This window comes from Eschrichtius robustus, chromosome 16, assembly GCF_028021215.1.
Source record: "Eschrichtius robustus isolate mEscRob2 chromosome 16, mEscRob2.pri, whole genome shotgun sequence".
NCBI classification, from domain to species: domain Eukaryota; kingdom Metazoa; phylum Chordata; class Mammalia; order Artiodactyla; family Eschrichtiidae; genus Eschrichtius; species Eschrichtius robustus.
Window position 1 is genome coordinate 28515939 of NC_090839.1, and position 22487 is coordinate 28538425.

At 50.3% G+C, this 22487-nt stretch overlaps 1 protein-coding gene across 2 annotated transcripts; it reads right to left on the reverse strand.

Moving 5' to 3' along the window:
• Nucleotides 1–3945: 3945 nt before the first annotated feature.
• Nucleotides 3946–10427, reverse strand: SLC52A3 (solute carrier family 52 member 3). 2 transcript variants are annotated; one of them, XM_068524212.1, is made up of 5 exons: nucleotides 9822–10388; nucleotides 7666–8171; nucleotides 5489–5612; nucleotides 4937–4981; nucleotides 3946–4470 (listed from the first exon to the last, which is right to left on the reverse strand). In XM_068524212.1, the coding sequence occupies exons 1-5, from the start codon at nucleotides 10386–10388 to the stop codon at nucleotides 4354–4356; spliced, it is 1359 nt and encodes a 452-aa protein (XP_068380313.1). In that variant the 3' UTR covers nucleotides 3946–4353. The 2 variants fall into 2 exon arrangements, with proteins under 2 accessions (XP_068380313.1, XP_068380314.1); XM_068524213.1 differs by having other exon boundaries at nucleotides 4443–4981; nucleotides 9822–10427.
• Between the last annotated feature and the right edge of the window lie 12060 nt (nucleotides 10428–22487).

A 22487-nucleotide genomic window follows, 5' to 3' on the forward strand; every position in this document is an offset into this window, starting at 1 on the left:
GAGATGGGCCACGCTCTGTCTATGGAGTGTGTTTCTCTCTAAATAAATCCACTTCTTACCTATCGCTTCGTCTCTCACTGAATTCATTCTGTGATGAGACATCAAGAACCTGAGCTTCATTAAGTCCTGAGACCAGGTGTGTGATTACAGTTAAAAGACCGTGGGTTCAAGTCCCAATCTGGGTTTTGGCTGGGTACGAGTCCTGGCGTGTGGGTTCAAGTCCCAATCTGAGATGCACGGTTTCACCAGCAACCACCAATCTACTCTGTTTCTATCAGTTCAGTTTTTTTAAGATTCCACATATAAGTGAGAATATACAGTATTTGCCTTTCTCTGTCTGACTTACTGCACTTAACATAGTGCCCCTCAAGGTCCATCCATATTATCACAAATGGCAGGATTTCTTTATTTTTTATAGCTGATTATTATTCCACTGTGTATAAAAATACATTTCTTGATCCAGTCATCTGTTGATGGACACTTAGGTTGTTTCCATGTCTTGGCTATTGTAAACAATGCTGCAATAAACATGAAGGTGCAGATATCTCTTTGAGATAGTTATTTTATTTCCTTCAGTTATATACCTAGAAGTGCGACTGCTGGATCATCTGGTAGTTCTATCTTTATTTTTTTGAGGAACCTCCATACTGCTCTCCATAGTGGCTGCGTGAATTTACACTCCTGCCAACAGTGCACAAGGGTTGCCCTTTCTCCACATCCCCACCCACACTTAACTCTTGTCTTTTTGATAACAGCCATGTGGTAGATATCTCACTGTGGTTTTAATTTGCATTTCCCCGATGATTAGTGATGTTGAACACCTCTTCATGTACCTGTTGGTCATGTGTGTGTCTTTTTTGGAAAAACATATATTCAGGTCCTTTGTCCATTTTTAATAGGATTGTTTGGGTTTTTTGCTGTTGTAGTGTATGGTGTTGCATCTTTCTTCTCATTTCTTCAACTGAATCTCTTCTGATTCTCTGTTTTTTAAAGATTCATGTGATTAGATTGGGCCCACTCAAGAAATCCGAAATAACCTCGCTATTTTTAGGTCTGTAACCTTAATTCCAACAGTAAACTCCCTTTTGCCGTGTAATGTAACATATTTACAGGTTTCAGGAATTAGGGCACGCACAGCTTTGGAGAGGCCATTCTTCCCACCACTAAGTAATATTTGCTGAGCCCTTCTCAGGGCAAGGCATGGTGCTGAGGCCTGTGGGTCCAGGATAAACAGTCCAGATGCAAGCCTTCCCTCATGGAGCTCGGAGCCCTGAAGAGCAAGGACCACTGCTCGCACATGACCCCATTTGCAGGGCCTGGGACCCACTCAGAGGCCCATGTGCCATCTGTCTAAAGCATTAGAAGGTATGAATCAAACCATACCACCATGCCCCCTGCTCTCTGCAGTTTCTCTGGAAGGTGGTTTGCAGGGTGTCTCCACTGCAGAAAATGACAGGGCGGGGCGGAAGCTGGGTTCGGGTTCAGCGCTCTTGGACAGAGGCTGGCTGGACTTGCCTAAACCTAGGGCAGCTCTGACCAGGTCAATCTCCCCAGAGCACCGGGGCCTGTGAGACTCCTGCCCCAGGTGCCACTTTTCAGGCTCTGTTTTCCAGACAGTTCTAAACATTTCTCAGAGTATACTACCAGCAAAATGGTGGGAGGGAATGTCTCCTGGGGACCCCCACTCGGGAGTTTGGGTGGCCAGCTTCAAACCAGAGCAGCCCCTCTTGCTCTGGTTTCTTGGGGCAGAGGCTGGGACCCTACCTGCTCTCCATACTCAGATCCCTTTAGCCCCCATCCATGGCCTGGGGTGGAAGGAGGGTCGTTCTGTCCTTTTTATTTAGAGTCCCTTTGCTCAATCAGTCATTGACTTCCAGGAAAATTTCTTAGGAGACCAAAAAGGACAAATCATATATTTCAGTCTGTGTGATAAGCTGGCCTTTGCATGGCTCACCCAGTGCAGGGCCCTTTCTGCCCAGATGGCTGCAGTAGTTTCCAAGTCTGTTTGTATCTGCTGTGGTTCCCTGCAATATCACCACCTCCCCGCCAAAACCCACAGAGGCCAACACAACCCTCCACCCCTACACAACCTTGGCCTCTCAGGCCCTTGCCTCTGTGCCTGCCCCTGGCCTCCCAAACCTGGCCTCCTTTTAGGTGCTTGAATGCGGCCTGCTGCCTCCTGCCCCACCTCTTTTGCAAGTGCAGTTTCTGCTGCCCGGAAGGCCCCTTCCTTCTTGCTTTACCTCCTTCCCTCCAACCACCTTGAGATACCAGCTTGGGAAGCGGGGTTGTCCTCAGGGATGCCCACCCGCTGCCAACCCGAGGCAGAGTCCAGAGTCCCGCTCTCATTCTTCAGGGAAACTTCCTTGGTTGGACTGTAGAGACATCACGTGACGTGGGTCAACTGGACTTAAGTTCAGGGAGGGGGTGGGTGGGGGTGGGGTGGAAGGGGCATCCAGGGTCCATAGCAGATATTCTCTCAAAGTGGAAGCTTTTTAATGACAGTTATTGAACACTCACTGTTTGCAGGTGTGGGGCTAATTAACCCTCGCAACAACCCTGAGAGGGAGGGGCTTTTATTGTCTCCATTGTACAGAGGAGGAGATGGAGGACAGCTGACTTGTGCCTGGTAACTAAAAGGTTGTCAAGGTCACAAAGACTTCCAAGGAGGAGGGCCAAAGCAAAACCATAGAGAGGGCTGTCAGATGGAGGTGCCTTTTCCAAACAGCAAGTCACCCGCCCTGCCACCTAGTGCTTGACAGAGTGTATTAGCATGGCTAGCACCGCACTCTACACGTTCTGCTGCATCTGCTTCCCGTGTGTGTAATTAATCTCGGAGCATCTTCCCACGTCAGTACAGGGAGATGGTCTTCTTGCTCATTACCTACTCCAATACCTTTTCTGGGAGAGAACGACTGAAAACAACCCAAATGCCCTTGTAAGGGCAAATACAAATAAAAACATTTCTTTCTGGTGCCAAAAAGGGAAAGAGACATCCCCACTCCCTTTTCTTAAGAGCATTTACCTTAGAAAACATAAATTCTTTCTCTGCTCCTTTTTGCATGTATGCGAGGCTTTTAAAAAAGCTGAATGATAAGGACAATTAGCTAGCACAGAGAGCCACCCCAATCACTAGCTGAGTTCAGGATGACAAACGGTGTTATCTACTTCTCTTGAGGTTATCATTTGAGAACCTGATGTAATAGGTTGTGTCTGCTGGATTATACAGAAGGGTAGAGTTTCTTTCCGCCTGTGCAATCTCTTTAGCAGACTGTCTGTGATGTGCACCACAATCAGGTTGAACATATATTCAAGAGTAAAACTATTTTCTTTCTTTTCTACTTTTGTGGAGAGGTTTTTGGGGTTGGTGGGAGATTTAGTGCTTAATTTTGTCTCCAACACCTTCAAATGTCTTTCTACGGAGGGCTGGTTGAACAAATCTGGCACCTCCACACAGTGGAATACTATGCAGTCACGACAAAGAAGAAGACGGCTCTCCGCATTTTCACTGTTGCTTGAAAGTGCAAAGTACACAGTAGTTTACTACTTTTTATGTAAAAAGGCTCTATATTTGAATTTGCTTACATCTGCATAATCTCTGGAAGAGTAAACAGGGAACAAATAAAAGTGCTCATGTATGTGTTAAGGGGAACTGGGCAGAGGCGGGAGTGGACAGGGACGGAATTTTTTTGCTGAACATCATTTTATATTTTCTGATTTTTGAAACATGTGACTATATTATCTATTCAAAATTAAAAAGGAAGGGTGGTGGCAAGCAAACAAAACAAACCTCTAAAGAAAAGAAGTCCCAGGACCAGACATTCTCTAAGCCCTTGATTCTGTTTATTCCTGAGCTCGGCCTTGACCTTAGAACCAACTGAAAGCTGATTATATTGAAACTTTTTTTTTAACGTTCATGCTGGACTTTTTCTTGGAAGGCTGACCTTAGTGTAAAAGCAGGGAATGTCTTTATTTAAAAAAAGAAAAACAAAAAGTAAAACCAAAAAACTATCAGGTAGCTAACATACTCTTCCCCACTCTCCTCCTCCCCCCAGTTCAGAGGACTGCCTCCCAGTTCAGTGTCGGCCGGTGAATGGGGTGGGGGGACTCACGTTCAGAGTCTTGCTGTGGCCCCTCCGCCCCAATCCTCTCTCTGCCTCTTAGGAGGTCACTTAATCTCCAAGGAGTGGGCCTTACTGGGTCAGCAGGGGGTGACAGGAAGGGGTGCATGGGGTGCAATGTTCCTCCATACTGGGAATTGGGAAGCCAAGGTGCCTGAGATTCTACTGTTAGCCATCTGTCTTCTAGAAGCTTCTCTGAAACGATAGGGGGAAAAAGGATACGGGGAAGGGGTCATCTCTCAACGCCTCTGGCCACTTCTAGGCTTTGTAGATTGTCACTCCTGTTATTACTGTTGGGCGTCAGATCAGGATGTGCTGGGTGCTTCTGCATTTTATCCCTGTGCCACACCTATGAAGTAGGTGCTATTTATTATAATCCCCATTTTATGGATGAAGAAACAGAGGGATAGAGCAATCAAGTGACTTCCCCAAGGTCACATAGCTTATAAAGGGCAGCTCAACCTCCCAGCTGTTCCGCTTCTAACATCCTCCAGCTGGGTGCTGCAGATCAGTTAAAAGCTCTGCCTCCCAGCTCCCTACCACTGGCTCTGTGACCTTGGGCACACGCCTTGCCTCGAGGGGTCCCAGTTTCCGGGTGTTAGTAACGGGGGCGGGGCCTTATGATGGACCACGCCACTTCAGTTGGCCTAGGTGGAGCACTGCAGGCTGCAGAAGTCAGCGGATGAGAAGAGTCTCAACACGTTGACCAGTGGGAACATGATAAGCGCTCCGAGGAGCGAGCCCAGCTGCACCGCCGCCCCGCACCACAAGAGGGCGCTGCGGCTACGGTCACGCAGGATCACGCCCAGCATCACCTTGACATAGCTCAGACAGCCAATGAACAGCACCCACGAAGCCACCTGCGGGGATTGGTTGGGAGAGACTCAGCAGTGAAGGTAACTTTGGGGCGAGCCCCAGGGGCGAAGGGCGCTTCTAGGGTGACCTAACAGGGCTAAGGGGACCCCATGGAATAACCTCTAAGTTCAAGGAGACCCTTTTGGGGGTGACTCTGCTGGACTAATGGGGCCCCCTGAGTTGACCTCCCCAAGGACAAAGGAGAGCCCAATAGCTTTTCTGTCTCATGATCAAGTCAAGGGCAACTAAGAGAAGGCCACGCTGACATACACATAGTGGAAATAGTGTGGCATTCAGGGGAGAAGCTGGACTGTCACCTTGGACCAGCCGGCTCACCTTCTTAAGCCTCTATTCCCAAATGAGAAGCATCCCTCCCCCTCCCCCCAACGTTGGGCTTCCTGAGTGAGTAACCACAAAGACTTTGGTCAATAGAAGGGGCTATACTCTCGACCTCCCAGGCCTTGGCTAGCTGGGGGGTGGGAGGTGGACAGCTCCACAGGCCAGATACTTACGATGAGGACTTCTCCACCCCAGTGGCCCTGCATGAGGGGGCAGGGGCTCATCACGGCCATGGCCATGTTGTAGGCCCCAAAGCCGGTCCCGAGCGCTGTAAGGACCCCCAGGAATGGCAGAGACCTAGGACAGAGCGGGGGACCGGGGTGAATGGAGGAGGTGAGTAGCCTGACCTCTGCCCCTACTCCCCCACCCTGCCCCAGCTCCAGGGGGCCACACGGAGTGGTCAGCGTCTCCAGGCTTAGAGGTTAGACCCATGTGGAAACTTCCAGGCTACCCAGTTCAAGTGGGTCAGCGACGTTCCTGGGGTCAAGGCTGGCCTAAGTCATCCTGAGTGTTAACGGCAGGGCCTAGCATCCCAGCAGGAAAAACAGAACAGACTCTAGTGCTACGTGAGCCTGGTTCAAATCCCAGTTCCACCTGCAGGACTGGCCCTTAAGCCTCAGTTTCCTCACCTGCGTAATGAGTCTTGTGGGGCTGGGGAGCAGAGTGTGCAGGGCCTGGCCCCGGCTGTGGGCCCACCTGGTACCATCTGCTGCCATTTCCTCCTGCGATACTCCCCAGCCCAGCCAGGAAGCCGCGCTGATGAGCGGGAGGCTTGGATCATGGCACTGGCACTGCAGGGTGCGCTGTGCGACCTCGGGTGACCCTTCTCCCTCCAGCCTCAGCTACCTTGTCTACAACGTGAGGTTTGCATGATCTGGGGGTCCTGGTGGCTGGCTTAGATGCACTACACTGGTGGCCTTCCACGTGGGCCCTCGGTCTGACCACTGAGGACACCATCCTTCACTTGAGGCCTTTTCCCTGGGGTCTCCCTGGCCACATTCTTCAGAACACTGACAGGTATGCACCCCTAGGTGAGAGCGGAGGGGCTGCCCTGCCTCTAAGGACTCGTTCTGCTCCAAGATTCTTGAATTCTGGGACTCTCAGACTCTGTATTGCTAACATTCTGGGCGTCTCAGCGTCCACAGGTCTGTGGCCTCTGGTCCTGCTCCCTCAGAAATCTCCAGCTTCCCTCCACAGTTTTTAAACCTCAAGGGAGAAAAATCAGCTTTCTGGCAAAGTGACATCTTCTGTCCAGCTCTCCTGTCTTCATTACTCCTCCTTCCCGGGCTGGGGGTGTGAGGGGTGGGCAGGGCTGAGAGGCTGTGAGGCCAGGCAGGGCAGAGGAGCACGTGGGAGGCAGGGAGACCTAAAGTTTCATGACCCCAAGGTGGGTGTTTCTCCTGTGCGGATCCGAAGTCCCTACATCAGAACCACTTAGGTTGCTTATTAAAATTTGAAATTGGGACTTCCCTGATGGCACAGTGGTTAAGAATCTGCCTGCCAATGCAGGGGACACGGGTTCGAGCCCTGGTCCGGGAAGATCCCACATGCCGCGGAGCAACTAAGCACGTGCGCCACAACTACTGAGCCTGTGCTCTAGAGCCCGTGAGCCACAACTGCTGAGCCCGTGTGCCGCAACTACTGAAGCCCGCGCGCCTAGAGCCCGTGCTCCGCAACAAGAGAAGCCACTGCAATGAGAAGCCCGCGCCATCGCAACGAAGAGCAGCCCCCGCTTCGCCGCAACTAGAGAAAGCCCGCGCACAGCAACGAAGACCCAACACAGCCATAAATAAATAAATATTTATATTAAGAACAAATTGAAATCTAGGCTGGCTCAATCTGCATTTTATCATTTTGCCCAGCCATTCTTCTAGAACTGCAGCTGTAAGGGAGCTGACATGGGCTGGAGGCAGGAGGGCAGGGCTGAAATCCTGGGAATTAGACCATGGCAGACCCTTTCTCCAAGCCTCAGGGTTTCCATTTGTAAATGGGGAGCTCAATTCCTGCTTGCTCCTCTACATGGGCCAATGGTGGTGACGGTGGACCTGACATGAGCCACTGCTCTAAAAGCTTTACGAAATTAGCTCGTCTTATGCTCCCAGCAACCTAGGAAGAAGATCAATTATTATCCCCATTTTTTAGATTCCTGAGGCACAGAGAGGTGGAGTGACTTGTCCAGTGTCACAAAGCTAGTAAGTGGCAGAGCCGGGATTTGAACCCAGGCAGTTGAGCCCCAGAAACCATATTCTTAACCACTACACATCCAGCCTGATAGGTGGGTGTGGGATTCTGGGTCCTGACATGAAGTGTGCCCCCAACCAGAGTTCTCCAGGGCCAGGTGGGGGTAGACCTGTTAGGCAGAAACATGGAGAGGAAGCAGGCGAGAGGGTTGGCCACGGAGCTGAGGGTGGCGGACAGGTGGTAGGCCACAGGCCCGTAGGACAGGCAGGAGTAGGTCTGCACGGAGGGTAGCACGCCGTTGGTGAGCGCGTTCACAAAGGCCACCAGGATGTAGATGAAGGTCAGGTGGGCCAGGTGCCGGGGGGCTGTCTTCTCCTCCAGAGGCTCCTGGCCCTTGCCGCTGTCCTCCGGGCCTGGGGGGCCCAGGTCCTTCCCTTCCTGCGGCCGGATGGAGTGGAGGGTGACCTGAGAGGTGAGGAGGTCTTCTATGGAAGCTTCCCAGCGCCTGGGTTGACGCTGGAGGAAAAAGAAAGCAATGAGGCAGCAGGCCATCATGAAGGAGAGCAGGAGGAAGAAGACCAAGGGCGAGAAGTTGGCGGGGAGGTAGTGGCTTTCCAGATGGACCACGGAGGGTGCCGTCCTAGCGAGCTCAGACACCAAAGTGCTGCTAGCTCCCTGGGAAAGACAAAACAAGGGTCAGTCGGATCCGTGGGTGATATCAGGGTACAGGTAACACAATTAATGATGACAATACAGGCACACCTCGCTTTATTGTGCTTCACTTTGTTACACTTCGCAGATATTGCATTTTTTGTGTGTGTATACAAACTGAAGTTTTGTGGCAACCCTACATCGAGCAAGTCTACTGGTGCCATTTTCCCAACAGCATTTGTTCACTTTGTACCTCTGGGTCACATTTTGGTAATTCTCGAAATATTTCAAACCCTCCACTAACAAAAAGATTACGACCTGCTGAAGGCTCAGATGATGGTTAGCATTTTTTAGCAATAAAGTATTTTTTAATTAAGGTATGTACATTGTTGTTTTAGATATAATGCTATTGTACATTTAATAGACTACATATAGTGTAAACATAACTTTTATATGCACTGGGAAACCAAAAAATATTTGTGTGACTCTCTTTATTGCAATATTGCTTTATTGCAGTGATCTGGAACCAAACCCTCAATTATCTCCAAGGTCTGCCGTATACAATAATATTAGGCATTATTATTAATAAGTAAGTGATGGATAATAAATGCTCACACTGACTGATTGCTCACTGGGCAGCAGCAGTGTGCATGTAGCAGCTCGTGTGCGCCTTCTGACGGCCCCGTGCAGTGGGGTCCATTACCCCTGGTTTTAGAGGGCACAGAGGTGTCAGGACGGTTTGTCTTACCTGAGGGTCCCGGGGAGTATGTGGCGAAGCCAGTGCACTTGGTTCTTTCTGACCCGGAAGCTACAGCTTCCCCCCCCTTACTGCCCTCCAGGGCTGGTAACCACAACATACATGTTCAGAGGAGGGGCTGGCTGGAGACGGGAAAGCAGCCCCACCCAAAGGTGCCCTGTGGCGACTTTTTTCCAAGAGATGTCATGCATCTAGATTTATGTGTGTGAAATTTCAAAAAATTTAAATGTTATCAACTAATTCAAACTCTCGAAAAAGAAAAATGCTTTCAGGCTATGGTGGCCCAGGCCACTGGTTTGCAACCATGGCTGTACTGCGGTGGTTTGGATAGTGTTAGATGTATATATTGTCCAATATCTGGTGAGGAAGTTTGATGTTGTAACAAGACGAGGTATTGAAGCAATGGCTAAAGTCTATGGTTCTCAGCCCTGGCTGTACATTAGCGACACCTGGGGAATTTTGAATACATACAAGTTTACAATCCCTTATCTGCAATTCTGAAATCCAGAAAGCTCTAAAAGTCAGAATTTTTCTGTGACTCAGTTGACAGCAACACTTGAGCTGGATATGAGTCTGTTTACAGCCTTCGTCTGCCTACTGGGCATGAATGCCCCGGGCTGTGGGCAGCGGGGGTCACTGTGCTGCACTGCTGAGTCACAGGCCCTGTCCCAGACTTGGGGTAAGTGTGTTCTAAAATCTGAAACTCCAGATTCCAAAACACATCTGACCCCAAGGATTTCAGAGATGGGGGTCAGGGGGGTGCCCGCTGGTACGTCTCAGCAGCTCCCCCAGGTGATCTGAAGTGCTGTCAGGTCAAGAACGCTGGTCTACCCAACATCTGGGAAACACCAGCCCTCCGTATGACCTTGCTTATGACCAAGAACAGAGCTGCAACAGCTCTGGGTAATGCCAGGTACCTGTGGGCTGTCCATGTTCCTGGTGGTCTCAGGGATCGGGGTGGTGTCTGATGTCTCAGTGATGTTGACACAGGTAGTGAGACCCGAGCCCTGGGCAAGAGCCACCAGGGCAGGCAGGAGGCCGCTGAGTCCTTCACCCACAAAGAAGGTGGTGAGGTGGCGGGTGGGCAGCCTGCTCATGAAGGGCAGGAAGGTGACGGAGGAGGTGCAGTCCACCAGGGCCAGGAAGAAGGTGAGGACCAGGAAGGCGATGCTGTGGTGGCTGCCCAGCACCCAGGAGGTGACATTCCAGAGGAAGGCGAAGAGGGTGCAGGCGACGGTGCCCACCCCCAGCACAGTGAAGATGACAGGCACCTCAGAAAGGCAGCCGGGTTGGAAGTGATGGAGTAGGGTGACCAGCAGGGGGCCGATGTTGGCCAGCTGGATGATTACTGTGAGGTAGGAGGGCAGGTACCAGCCCTCGGGCAGCTCCGTTACCAGCAGGGGCAGCTCTACCCAGAGCCCGTGGATGGCCACCCAGGAGCCCATCCCGAAGGTACAGACCAGCAGGTGTATCAGGAAGGCCATGGTGACGTCTGCCCTGGGCCGGAGGCTGCTGCCTCCACAGATCAGCCTGCAGTGTTTGATGGAGAAAAATACTAGGTGAGCAATGTCAGGTTCACCATCTAGCAAAGGACTGTGCTTCTGGGCCCTCCCCATGAACAAGGTGGCTTTTTATTAGCAGAAAACATGGACAAATTCCTTTATAAGTAAGCTTCCAGTGGGGCAGGCTTTCCTAATCATGACTTGTAAATCCAGAGACTACAAAAGAAAAATTTGATGCATTCAACTGCATAAATATTAGAACACACGAAAGCAAGCAAGCAAACAAACAGACAAAACAGCCTCTGCAAAAACTGCCAAAAAATACCACCAACAAGATCAAAAGACAGATGACATCCTGGGTGAAAATACTGCAATGTAAATCACAGACAGAAGATTTATCTTCCTAATGTATAAAGAGTTTTATAGATTAAGAACAAAAAGACCCAATAGAGAAGTAGACAAAGGATATGAACAGCTCAGAGGAAAAAGTACAAATAAGTCTTAGACATGAAAAGATTACCTTCATTCACCATGGGAAATGTCAATTAACAGTGACTCCAAGGTGCCATTTCGCACTGTGAGATTGTCCCAAAGCCAATGTTTACCTGCCCTGGACAAAATGATGTATGTACGAGGTTATTATTTCTTGCGGCCTTGGTGGTAATAGCAAAATATGGAAGACAACCTCCCCGCTACCCACAGAAGAGGGGCTAGTGGAAGGGATGGCTGCCTCTTGGAATAGCACACACCTGTTACAAGGAGAGGGATGCAGGAGAGCTCACTGGCTGATAGGATAACGACAGGCCTCGAGGCCGAGCCGATAAGTGAACAACATCAAGGTAGGTAGACAGGAGAAAAGGAGGAAGAATATGTTCTCTTTGCTTGTATTTGCACAAAGCAGCCCTTGAAGGACACACAGAAACCGCTGGGATGTTTGCAGCACCTCAGTATAGATCTTTTTATATAACTTTGATTTGTGAACCATGTAAACATACTATCTGGGGACTTCCCTGGTGGTCCAGTGGTAAAGAATCCACCTTCCAACGCAGGGGATGTGGGTTCGATCCCTGGTCGGGGAACTAAGATCCCACATGCCGTGGGGCAACTAAGCTCACGCGCTGCAACTACTGAGCCCACACACCTCAACTAGAGAGAGAAAACCCACACGCCACAACTAGAGAGAAGCCCACATGCTGCAACGAAGAGGCTGTGCGCTGCAACAGAAAGATCCCGCATGCTGCAACGAAGAAGTCGCATCCCACGATGAAGACCCGATGCAGCCAAAACAAAAAAATAAAATAAATATTAAAAAACAGTCAGGATCATTGTCAAAAAAACATTAAAAAAAAATACTGTCTGTTACAAAAATAAGGTTATCTGATATAAAATTGCAGTCTGGAGTTTTTCTCCTCAAATTATAGAGCTCCCTCTCTGGACAGGCCCTGGGAGACCGCCTGACTGTAGCCCCCCTGGAACCATTCTGTGATCTGTTTACCACCTTCCCAGTTACCTGTGTCATACCACCTGTGCAGTTACCCTCAGTCTAAGGAAAAATATTGGAGAGGCTTTGTCATGTGAAAAAAAAAATCAGCACCGCACAACATAAGGGCAGTGAGTTTCAGTTTTTATTCAGGGGTCTTACTGAGGACTACAGCCTCTGAGGAACTGCTCCCGACAGGTAGGGGAGGAGCCAGGATATGTAGGAATTTCTTGGCTGGGAAATACACGTAGTCATGCATACATCTTGGTAAAAGATTACTGCTAATCACACACACATAAACACACACAAACCCAGATAGCTCAAGTTAATGATTTTAGTGTTTTTCTATGTAAGGGAAGATGCAAGATTTCTGGGTCACTGAAATTCTTCCTTAGATATGCATCTTAACTGTCTAGGGGCTGTATATCCAAAACAGAATGCTTCATGCTGTTTTTCCATCCTGAATTCCCCCCAGGGAGCCCCGTCGGTGGTCAACTTCTGTGGGTTGCAACTAGATCCTTGTAGAGCTGGAATGTCAGACAACATCCTTTGTTTACAGCTTTGAGTGAGACTCTGGAGCCAGCTGCCTGGACTTGAACACAGCTCTGCCTCTTAACTAACTGGATGATTTTGGACAACTGAACTCATGCTTCTCTGCCTCAATTCCCCCCTCTGTAAATAGAGAGCAGTGACAGTATCAACCTCATGGTTTGTAATGAGATGCAATGTGTTAATGAGCATGTGTTGTCTCAGTGCCTGCCGCACAGAAGACGCTCACTAAGGGTTAGCCGTTATTGCTATGTATGGTGCAACGCCAGGTTTGGTGACAGTTATTTTTTTTCTAACTTGCATGAAAATTAACATATGACTATTAAAATTAATAAAGGAAAAAAAGTTCCCCATGAGGTACCACCTGAAATACTGGTGGCACATGCACCATTTTGGAAAGAGATGTTGATTGGGCCAATTACCTCCTTTTACCGATGGGAAAAGGGGCAGGGTCTGCAGGGGTGCAGGGGCTCTCCTGAGGCTGGTGATGGGATTTGGAGCGGGTCCCCTGCAGCACTTGGCTCCGCCTACCTCTCCTCAAGACGCTAATCTCTGTTCTGCTCAATTCACATGGTCAGCCTTTAACTCCTCGTCTCTCTTCTAGAACCCGCAGGGGCAGCCCTGTGGCTACGCCCCACCCAGGAAGCTCCTCTCCAGGTTCCCACATACAGAACTGACTCTCCAGTTCCAGACTTCCTCCTTCCTCCTTGGAGGGAGCCCAGTCCTCGGGCTGCCACCTCTTCCTCTCTGGTGGGCAGAATGCAGAATGCAGCCCCACCTGCTTTCAGTCCCACTTCACCACCTCCTGTCTGGGAGTCTTAGGTGAGTCACTAAGCTCCGTTTCCTCACCTGCGAAGCTGGCCCACTAACAGCTCAGGACAGGCCTGGTTGTGGCCATGCCCAGAGGACCCATGGAGAGAGGGCAATATTCTGCCTTTGCCTGTGCAGTGCTCCTTGCCTGGGGCACCATCCCTCTCCCGTCCATATCCCAGATTTCTCCAGGACCCCACCCCCCAGGAAACCTCCTCTGGCTGCCCAGCCCTGGGACCCAGGACCCTCCATTTAGGGTTTTCCTGGTGTGGGTGTATGCTGGTACATTTCCCGGGGAGACTGAAGCCCCTGGAGGGCAGGGGCTGCTTTGGAATCTGGCATTTTGACCGCAGAAGAGCCTTTACAGATGACCTAGCTCCGGATTTGTAAACTGGTAACTCACTGGCCGCAGGCGAGCAGCAGATGTATTATTTTGATGTGTGGCGTGTTGTAAATAATTAGTTACTGAAATCCACAAGTCAGGAAGGAGGTGGCATACAAAACTCAGGATTTCTGGCTTCTCGGGAATATTCTGGAAGACCACACCAGGACAACGTGCCCACATGGCAACAATCACCCTTGGCCCTCTGTAACTTAGGGCACCTGCCTGGGCCCCTCCGGGCCCGGTAGACACTGCAACCCCTGATCAAGCCTAGCCCTTATTTCTGAGAGCAAGATGTGGCTTGCCCAGGCTCCCCAACTAGTTGGGGGCAAAGTGGGGGCTGGGATCCAACCTTGGGCCTCAGTCCTGGACTCTGGGCACTGACTCCAGCCACCTGGAGGCAGACGCCTGGGCTCAAACTGCAGCTTCAACCCTGCGCAAACAACTTAACCTCTGCTATCTGATTCCTCTTGTGCAAAACGGGAGGGTCCCAGTACCAACATCAGAATTGTTAGGACCATGAACTTGCAGAATGCTAGCATGATGCCTGACACATAGTAAGTGCTCAATAAACGTGAACGATCATGATCACGATTTCAGCAAACATGTCAGTTGCATTTAAAAACACACAATTTTCCTGAACACGCTTCTAGATACCACAACACACATAATTCCTGATGGCAAAATTCTGTCATCACTTCCCCCTTAACAATCAACCAGGGATTATCAGGCACCTACTTTGTGTCCAGTGCTGTGAGGGATGCAAGCAGAAAAGCCACAGGGGCTATGCCCAGAGAAAAGTGTAAGGAAGAGGTGTGTGGGCTGCAGGACCCAGATGCATCATGGGCCAAAGCAGGCAGAGTTGCAGGTAGAGGGGAGGGTGCAGTGGCTGGGACTGGATGGAAAGGCAGGGTTTCCCACCTGCTGGGAAAACTGGTAAAGTAGTCTTGTTCAGGCTTCAGAGGCAGAAGTAGGCCTCTGACTGACTTGTGACCCTGCCTGGACTGCACTGCGCGCCTGCTTACACACTTCACAATTGTTACTAACTAGTCAAGCAGCACTTACCATAAGAAAGGGAGTGGGTCTTGGAATTTCTTGAGCCCTGGGGACCTGGTCAGTCCCCTGCGGTCTGGAAAATCTTGTGACTCACATGGTAAAATCAACAGCATTGTTACAATTGAACCAGAGCTGCATTTTTGCGCGCAAACAGATGATATCAGTTTGCGGCCTGGAATTATAAACGGAAGCCCCCAGAACTACAATTTGAAGTCTCACCCGTGGGGTGGACGCACTGCCCAGGACCCTTCCCAACTGGGACTTCAGATTGCTGTTACTCGGGACTTCCCAGCTGCTGTTTGAATCTGGATGAAAGTGTCGGCCCAATCTGGTGATGTATACTTGGTTATATCTCTCTAATACTTTTATTCATCCCCTTCTAATGACTGTATATTGAAATTATGTTAAATAATCTTCTATTAAAGAAATTAATTAAATCTGTTCAGTTGTGTGAGACGAGTGGTTATTTTGCCAGCGAATCCAACGAACCTTGAAACTGAAAGCAGGCTTCCGGCAATACACCACCCTACCTTGGCCAAGGCAGGTAACTCAATGGCTGCAAATCAGGGGCTGTCCCGCCCTGGAGGATCAGTGGAGTGGAAGAGGGAGAGGACCTTTTTCAAAAGCCAGCAATTCATTGCAGCTTCTCGGCTGCCCAAAGTGCTGTCCAAGTAGACCCAGAAATAGGTGCTGCCTGCCCACTCCCACCTGAGACCAGGATCTGGTATAAAGCAGGCAGAATCCCACTGAAAAAAAGCTGACCCACGTCAGTTAAGGTAGAATTCTGCCTAGGATTGGTGAAACGATACAGAAGGAAAGAAAAGGTAGAGCATTGTATGATATTCCAAGGCTGAGGCTACTAGCTGCTTCCCACTGGCCACTCTTCCTTCTTCCTTAGTTATTACTGAGACCAGATTTTTGGTTGGGCAAATGGCCACTGAGCTAAAGGACTACATTTCCCAGCTTCCCTTGTAGCTGGACATGACCATCCAATCAAGACCAGGCCAATGAAGTTGGAAGTGACTTGGCAAGTCTCCTTAAAGGGAGTGTGTCCTTCTGTTCTTCCTTATCCTGCTGTCTAGAATTCAGATGTGATAGCCAGAACGCCAGCAGCCATTTTGCACAAGGGGAGATGACATGGGGGCTAGATGGCGACTAGACCCCCTCAGGACTTTGTGGCCCAGAACTGCCACACCAGCCCTGTTCTGTCTACCATCGGACCATTTTGCTTGTTTAATGTTGTTAAGGTATAAATAAGTTTCTATCTTGCTTAAGCCACTCTTATTTTATAATTAGCAAAGCACTGGCTAAGTGTACGGAGATACATGTTCAAGGATGTATACTGACCAGTGATAGTGAAGTGGAGCAGGACCCTCCGGTCCTTGCCCCCCAGGTCCTCAGCCTACCTTTTGTCTGTGGAAAAACTTTAGCCAAAGAATAAGTTTAATCAGAAAAGTGAGAAAATGCAGAAACAAAGGAAAACAGTCCAACAAAACTAAATAATAATAGTTTAGCCATTAAGCATAGTCAAGGACCTTTATTTCCTTCTCAAAGGGCTACAGATAATATTCTGAGCCATATTCTATGAGCAGTCTTATAGACAGTGAAACCCCCACCAGGTGGAGAAGTTAACTGCACGATGATCAGGATGTAGCCCTGACATAAGCTGCCACAATTCCGAGAACTGGCCTCAAGAAATGGAAACAAACCAACCCTGGAACTAAAGATTAATTGTACTTAATCAGGATGACACTGCTCAGACCACTGATGATCAATTTCAAGATGACTGTCAGAGCTGACTATGCTGTTTCTGCATGTAGCCCCCTCCCTCTGTCTGTAAAAGCGCTTTTCCCCTGATGGTCGGGGTGGCGGGGGAGGGGGGGGGACGTCGGCCTTTGGACAGGCATCTGCCTGCCACCCCCACCACCCCGGTTGCTGGCATCCAAAATAAAGCAAACTTTCCTTTCCACCAACCTTGCCTCTTTATTGGCTTTTGAGCTGCGAGCAGCTGGACCCCACTTCTGGTTACAATAGTAGCCAAAAACTAATGAGTACATTTATCTCATTTACTATCAAAGCCCCGACTCAGAAACTCAGGTCCTGCCACAACTAGGATCTGATCAAAAACCAAAATCAAACAAAATTAGTTGTTGAGACACACCTTAAAGAGATACCAAAAGGAAAAGGTTAGGAGTAAATGTGGGGGCAAAGGTCTTCCAGAAAAATGCAGAGGGTGGGGGAGAGGGAGGGAGAGGTAGCTCTCAATATGGAATTTGATGGCAAAAGTCAAAAGTAGGAACTGAGACCCAGAGTCATTTCATATTGATAAAGACAAGTTCATAATCGAGTCAAAACAGTAATGAATATCTATATTCTGAATAACATTCTCCAGAAGCCTCAGAAATGCTGGGAGAAAAGGACAGAAGCACAGTAAATGGTGGGGTTTTGACTCATTGTTCCAGGGCTTGAGAGCAGAAGAAAGTAAAAAATAAACAAGAATATAGAAGAGGCAATAAATGATATGCCAATAAATATGATATGCAATAAATGATATGATAGGCATATGCCTATGTCTCTTAAGGAATAAGTAAATAATTAAAGGGAGGAAGCGAATTTGCAGAAGATGGTTACCTTTTATCACTTGAACAGCTATTCAACTATGAGGTCAGCAAGGTGGCCACTTACACATTTACAAATATGTAGTTTTCCTGAATAGAACCAGTTAGAAAATAAGACTTCTATTGGGTAGCCATTTAGGAAAAATAAATAAAGCTGGACCTCTTTCTTATCTCTTACTCAGCCCCCATCCCCATCAAAAAAAAATATCAATTTTAGCTGGATCAAATGTTTAAATATTTTTTAAATTAAAAAAAAAATCATAAAAATACCCCAAAGAACATATAGGCAGAGGGAACAGCTTGTGCAAAGGTCCTGGGGCAGGAATGAGCCTAGGCCAGTGTGGCTGGAACAGTGGGCTTAATGGGGAGAAGAGGGCAGACAGGGGAGGTAAGGAACCTGAATTTCATTTATGTGCAATGGGTCCCATGCACTGAGAGCCTAAATCCCCACGGCCCACAGAGCTTTCTCTGGGTCCTTAGGAAGGTGCCACCACAGCTGCGAGGGAACTGATTTGGCTCTGCAAGTCTCTGTTTCTTCATCTGGAAAAAAGTCACAGTGGTGTATGGTCCAGCATGACCCATCTCCTTTATGGTTCCCCTGCCTTGGCTTACTCCCAGCCAGCCACACCAAGTGCCATGTGCTCCTGGACCCCGGTGACACAGCCATCAATGGCAGTGGATGGGGGATGTCCTAGGCAGAGGGACTTGCCTGTGCAGAGGCCTCGTTTCTTCAGAGATCTAAGGAGTGGCTCAGAGTGTGTTGGGGATATTGTTTAAAAGTGCACATCTCTGTTGTCTGTTTTTTCTACAGTGACCTTGCAGTTCTTGTTCATTCATTTATCCAGTATTTATTGGATACTTGGTGTGTGCTGGACACAATCTCTGCTCTCAGGAAAGTGTGGGAAGAAACAATCACTAAGCAAAGTAGGAACACAGAGCAAGTCAGCTGGTGATAGGGCTGTGGAGGGAAGAAGCTGGCCGGGGGAGCAGGCAATCGGGAAGGGTAGCTGCAATCGTAAATGGGGTTGTCAGAGGGAACTTGAAGGAAGCCTGGGAGTGAGCCATGTCGGGGGAAGGAGTGGTGGTGGGGGAGGGCGCAGCAATTGCAAAGGCCCTGGGGCGGGGCCTCACCTGTCTTGTCCCAGCCAGACACAGGTATTGGTGTTGGAAGAACAGCCAGGAGGCCAGCGTGGCTACCGCAGTTCCCGTGGGGAGGAATGGGCAGGTCATGTAGGGCCCTGTAGGCAAGAGTCCGGGGGTTTTCTCTGAGCTAAAATCTCCATTGCTGGACAGAGGTGGGACCAGCTCTAATTTCGTTTTTAACAGAATCATACTGGCTGTTGTGAGGAGAATAATGGGGGGCCAGGGTAGAAGCAGGAGTGAAACCTATTAACCCATTAGGAAGCTGGTGCAGTTCTCCAGGCAGAAAAGATAAAAACAATAACGGTAACAACAACTACAACAATGGCTGCTATTTCTTGCTGCTTGTCTTGCAGGCCTGGCACTAAGCACTTCACACACACTGTCCATCAAATCCTCTCAACAATCCTGGGACAAGCATTATAATTGTCTCCATTTAAGAGATGAGGAAACTGAGGCTCAGAAAGGGAAAGTCACTTGCCCGAGGTCACACAGCTGGTCATCTGGGAGCTGAGGTTCGAGCCCAGGCATATCTGACTGTGGACCCAGCCCCATCAACCAGCCTGAGCAGGGCCCTGTGGGTGAGGGGCTTAGGAAGCTGCTGCAGGGGCCAAGCTGAGCAGGACCCCTCTCCACTCACCTCCAGCCTCCCCAGCACTTGGGCTGGGAAAGGGAGAAATGGGGTTCAGGCCCTGGAGAACCTGGGAGAGGCTCCAAGACATATCTGTTTCCCGGGCCCCTTCAGTGACTGTGGGAGACCAGAAACCTAAGGCTTTGAGTGAGACACTTGAGATGCTCCCACAACAGATAGGCAAACACACAGGGAAGCCAGAAGGACAGCCTCAGGCAAAGGTGTCTCTTTCCTTCACATTCTTGCATGGAAAGCTGAGTCCCAGGCCCAAGGGAGTGAAGGGAGTAGGGGGTGAGGGGCCAGCACACTCTCAGTGTGTGGGCTGGGCCATCTCCTCCCCAGCCAGGCAGGAAGGGCCTTGTCCAGCCTTGCCCATCAGAGCCCGAGCCTCCAACCCTGCACTCTGTCCTGCTCTCTGCTTTCTCCCTTTACAGCATCACTGGGCATCAGCTTGGGGACGGCAGTTTATGTGTCTATCTGTCGAGTGCTGCTCTCTCCCACGAGTGCTGCTCTCTCCCACGTGAGCCCGGCCCTGTCCTCTCTCCCAGTGTCCAGATGGCCACCTGGTTTGCTAAGGGCTGGACCACCTGATCGAGCCTGCCTCAACCATGTGGGTTAAGTCGGCCAGGGCAGCCCGGGCAGTGCCAGGTGACGGCATGGGCACTGGCCACACACTGCTCCCAGACAAGGGTCTGAGTCAATGTTGTCCCAGGTTCCAGACTCCTAGTAAGACTAGAGGGGTGGGGATGTGGTCCAGGCAGGAGCAAGATGGCTTTGAGTGGACAGAACAGGGAGACAGAGAGGGGCAAAAACAAAAAACCTAGAAGAAGAGATGGGGAGATATAGACAGAGACTGAGACACAGAGGGACACAAAGAACCAAAAGCTAGAATCGGAAATGGGCAGGAAGACAGAGGCACAGAGGCAGGGCAAAAGGACGGGCTGAGATGAACAGGAGGTAGAAGCAGAGGGGAGAGTCTGTGTGTGCTGGAGGCCCGGCCCAGGTAAGCCACCGCCCTCGTGGCTCACGTCCACGTGTATCAAGAGGGCTTCACCTCTCCTCGCCATAAGCTTGGCGTTACCCTGGGCCTCATCCCATCTCAACGTTCCCATCTCACAGATGTGGGGAAACCAGGCCCAGAGAGGAAGCAGTGCTTGCCCGCACCTTGTCCAACCCCTGGTCAACCAGGCCTGTGCTCGCTTGGCTGTGCATCCTCAAGCCACAGGCTCACCTTCTCTGGGTCTTTGTGTCTCCAAAGGGTCTGAGGATGCCCAGGCTTTTAGGGCTTGGCTGCCAGGGAGGAAGCAAGGAGATAACGGGAGCCCAGCCAGCCAGTGGGGACTGAGTTCCCTTTCTCCCCCTCGCCTCTCCCAGGGCCTGGAAGGGCTTCAGGCCTCCCAAGGGGCTGACCTTGGCTGGCTTCCTCTCCCCTCAGTGCCCATCCCTCGGTCTCCCTGCCAGGCTGGTGAGATTCCGGCCCCCACCTGGTAGGAACAGCTGTCCCATTGGCGTGGAGATGCAGCCGGGTAGAGGTCGGGGGGGGGTGCAGTCTTTTGGCCTGGGGAGGAGGGGTCTGGAGTCCACCCAGCCGGCTCAGGGTGCCCCAACTCCAGCCGGACCTGCGGGCCAGCGGAGGAGGAGGCCCTTCTTCCCCGCTATCCCTCCGCCTCCAGCCCAGCAGCTGAAATTTCCTTTCCCCACGGCCAGGGGAAAGGCCATGGGCCACCTGCTGTCCCCAGACTAGACTGGCCCCTGGTACTTGCAGCTGTGCACTTACAGGCCTGAGCCGCCCAGCTCGGCGGGCTTACCTGCTGGTCCTGTTCCCAAGTGGCTCTGCATGGGAGGGGCCAGAGGCAGCCGGTTAGTATTAACCTGTCCCCGCCCCAAGGAGGGGCAAAGGCGGGGGCAGGGTGGGCGGGGCGCACCGAGAGCCTAACTGTGTGTCTGAATCAGCCCAAGCAGCCCAGTCCAGAGGATCCTGATGATTCAACTTAACAATAAAGGGCTCATTACCCCGTGCTTTAACCCCCAGAAGACAAAAGGGCTGCCCAGGCATTGGCTCCGGCCCCACCTTCGGGCCACCGTAATTCCCTTCGTGCAGGAATGGCGCCCCCTGGAGCAAAAACTCTTGGTTCAAATAGTGGTGCTTAAATAAGTCACTTGGAAAGTGGGGATAATAATAACGCCCTCCTTGTAGAGCAGAAGTCAGAACAGCCAGTGTGTGCTGAGCGGACCCGTGCCAGGCCCTGAGCTTGACGTGCATTAATACGTTTAATCTACCACAGGCTTTTAAAAAAAAATTTATTATTTATTATTTATTTATTTTTGGCTGCGTTGGGTCTTCGTTGCTGCACGTGGGCTTTCTATAGTTGCAGTGCGCGGGCTTCTCATTGTGGTGACTTCTCTTGTCGTGCAGCACAGGCTCTAGGCGCGTGGGCTTCAGTAGTAGTGGCACGTGGGCTCAGTAGTTGTGGCTCGCGAGCTCTAGAGCATAGGCTCAGTAGTTGTGGCCCGTGGGCTTAGTTGCTCCGCGGCATGTGGGATCTTCCCAGACCAGGGCTCGAACCTGTGTCCCCTGCATTGGCAGGAGGAGGATTCTTAACCACTGTGCCACCAGGGAAGCCCTACCACAGGCTTTTGGGGGAGATACAGCTACTATCCCCATTTTACGAATGAGGAACCGGAGGCCCAGAGAAGTCAAGAGTCTGGCAGAGGTAGTCTCTGATATCCACTGACAAATACTACTCTGCCAAATAGTAATAGTTCATATCCAGTTAAATCTGTCAATAATCCTAGGCAGGTGCTACTTTTATTCCCTACTTTGTAGATGGGGAAACCGAGGCTCAAAGAGGTTAAGTGACTCCCTCAAGGTGCTATAGCCGGTAAGTGCGGGTCAGGATTCGAACCCAGACTCAAACTTGTGCACACACGGTGTGAAATGAATCTCACAGGGCCTGGCTCACTGTGTGTTGAGGTCTACAAATAATTCTGGCTTGCTTTTTGTCTTATTCTCTGAGACAGTCATTTACTTGATAAGAAATCACTCCCCTGGCAAATGCTTGGGGTGAGAGGTAAGCAGACCCCAGGGGAGGAGACCGGGCTCCTCTCTCAGGTGGTAGGGGCTCAGGAAGTGATGAACCCAACACTTTGGGTCGTAGGGACACAAGAATTTGCTTGTCCTCTACCAGGATGCAGCCGTGAGGCTGCTGCCCCCCCCAAATCTCTCCTTCCCAGTGATGCCCCCTCTCGACTCTCAGGAAGTTCTGTCTTAGGTGTGACCCACATCCATCTCACGGGTGCTCCTTATGTCATTTTTATTTTTAACTTAAAAATATATATTTGGGGAATTCCCTGGCGGTCCAGTGGTTAGGGCGCCGAGCTTCCACTGCAGGGGGTGCGTGTTCGATCCCTGGTT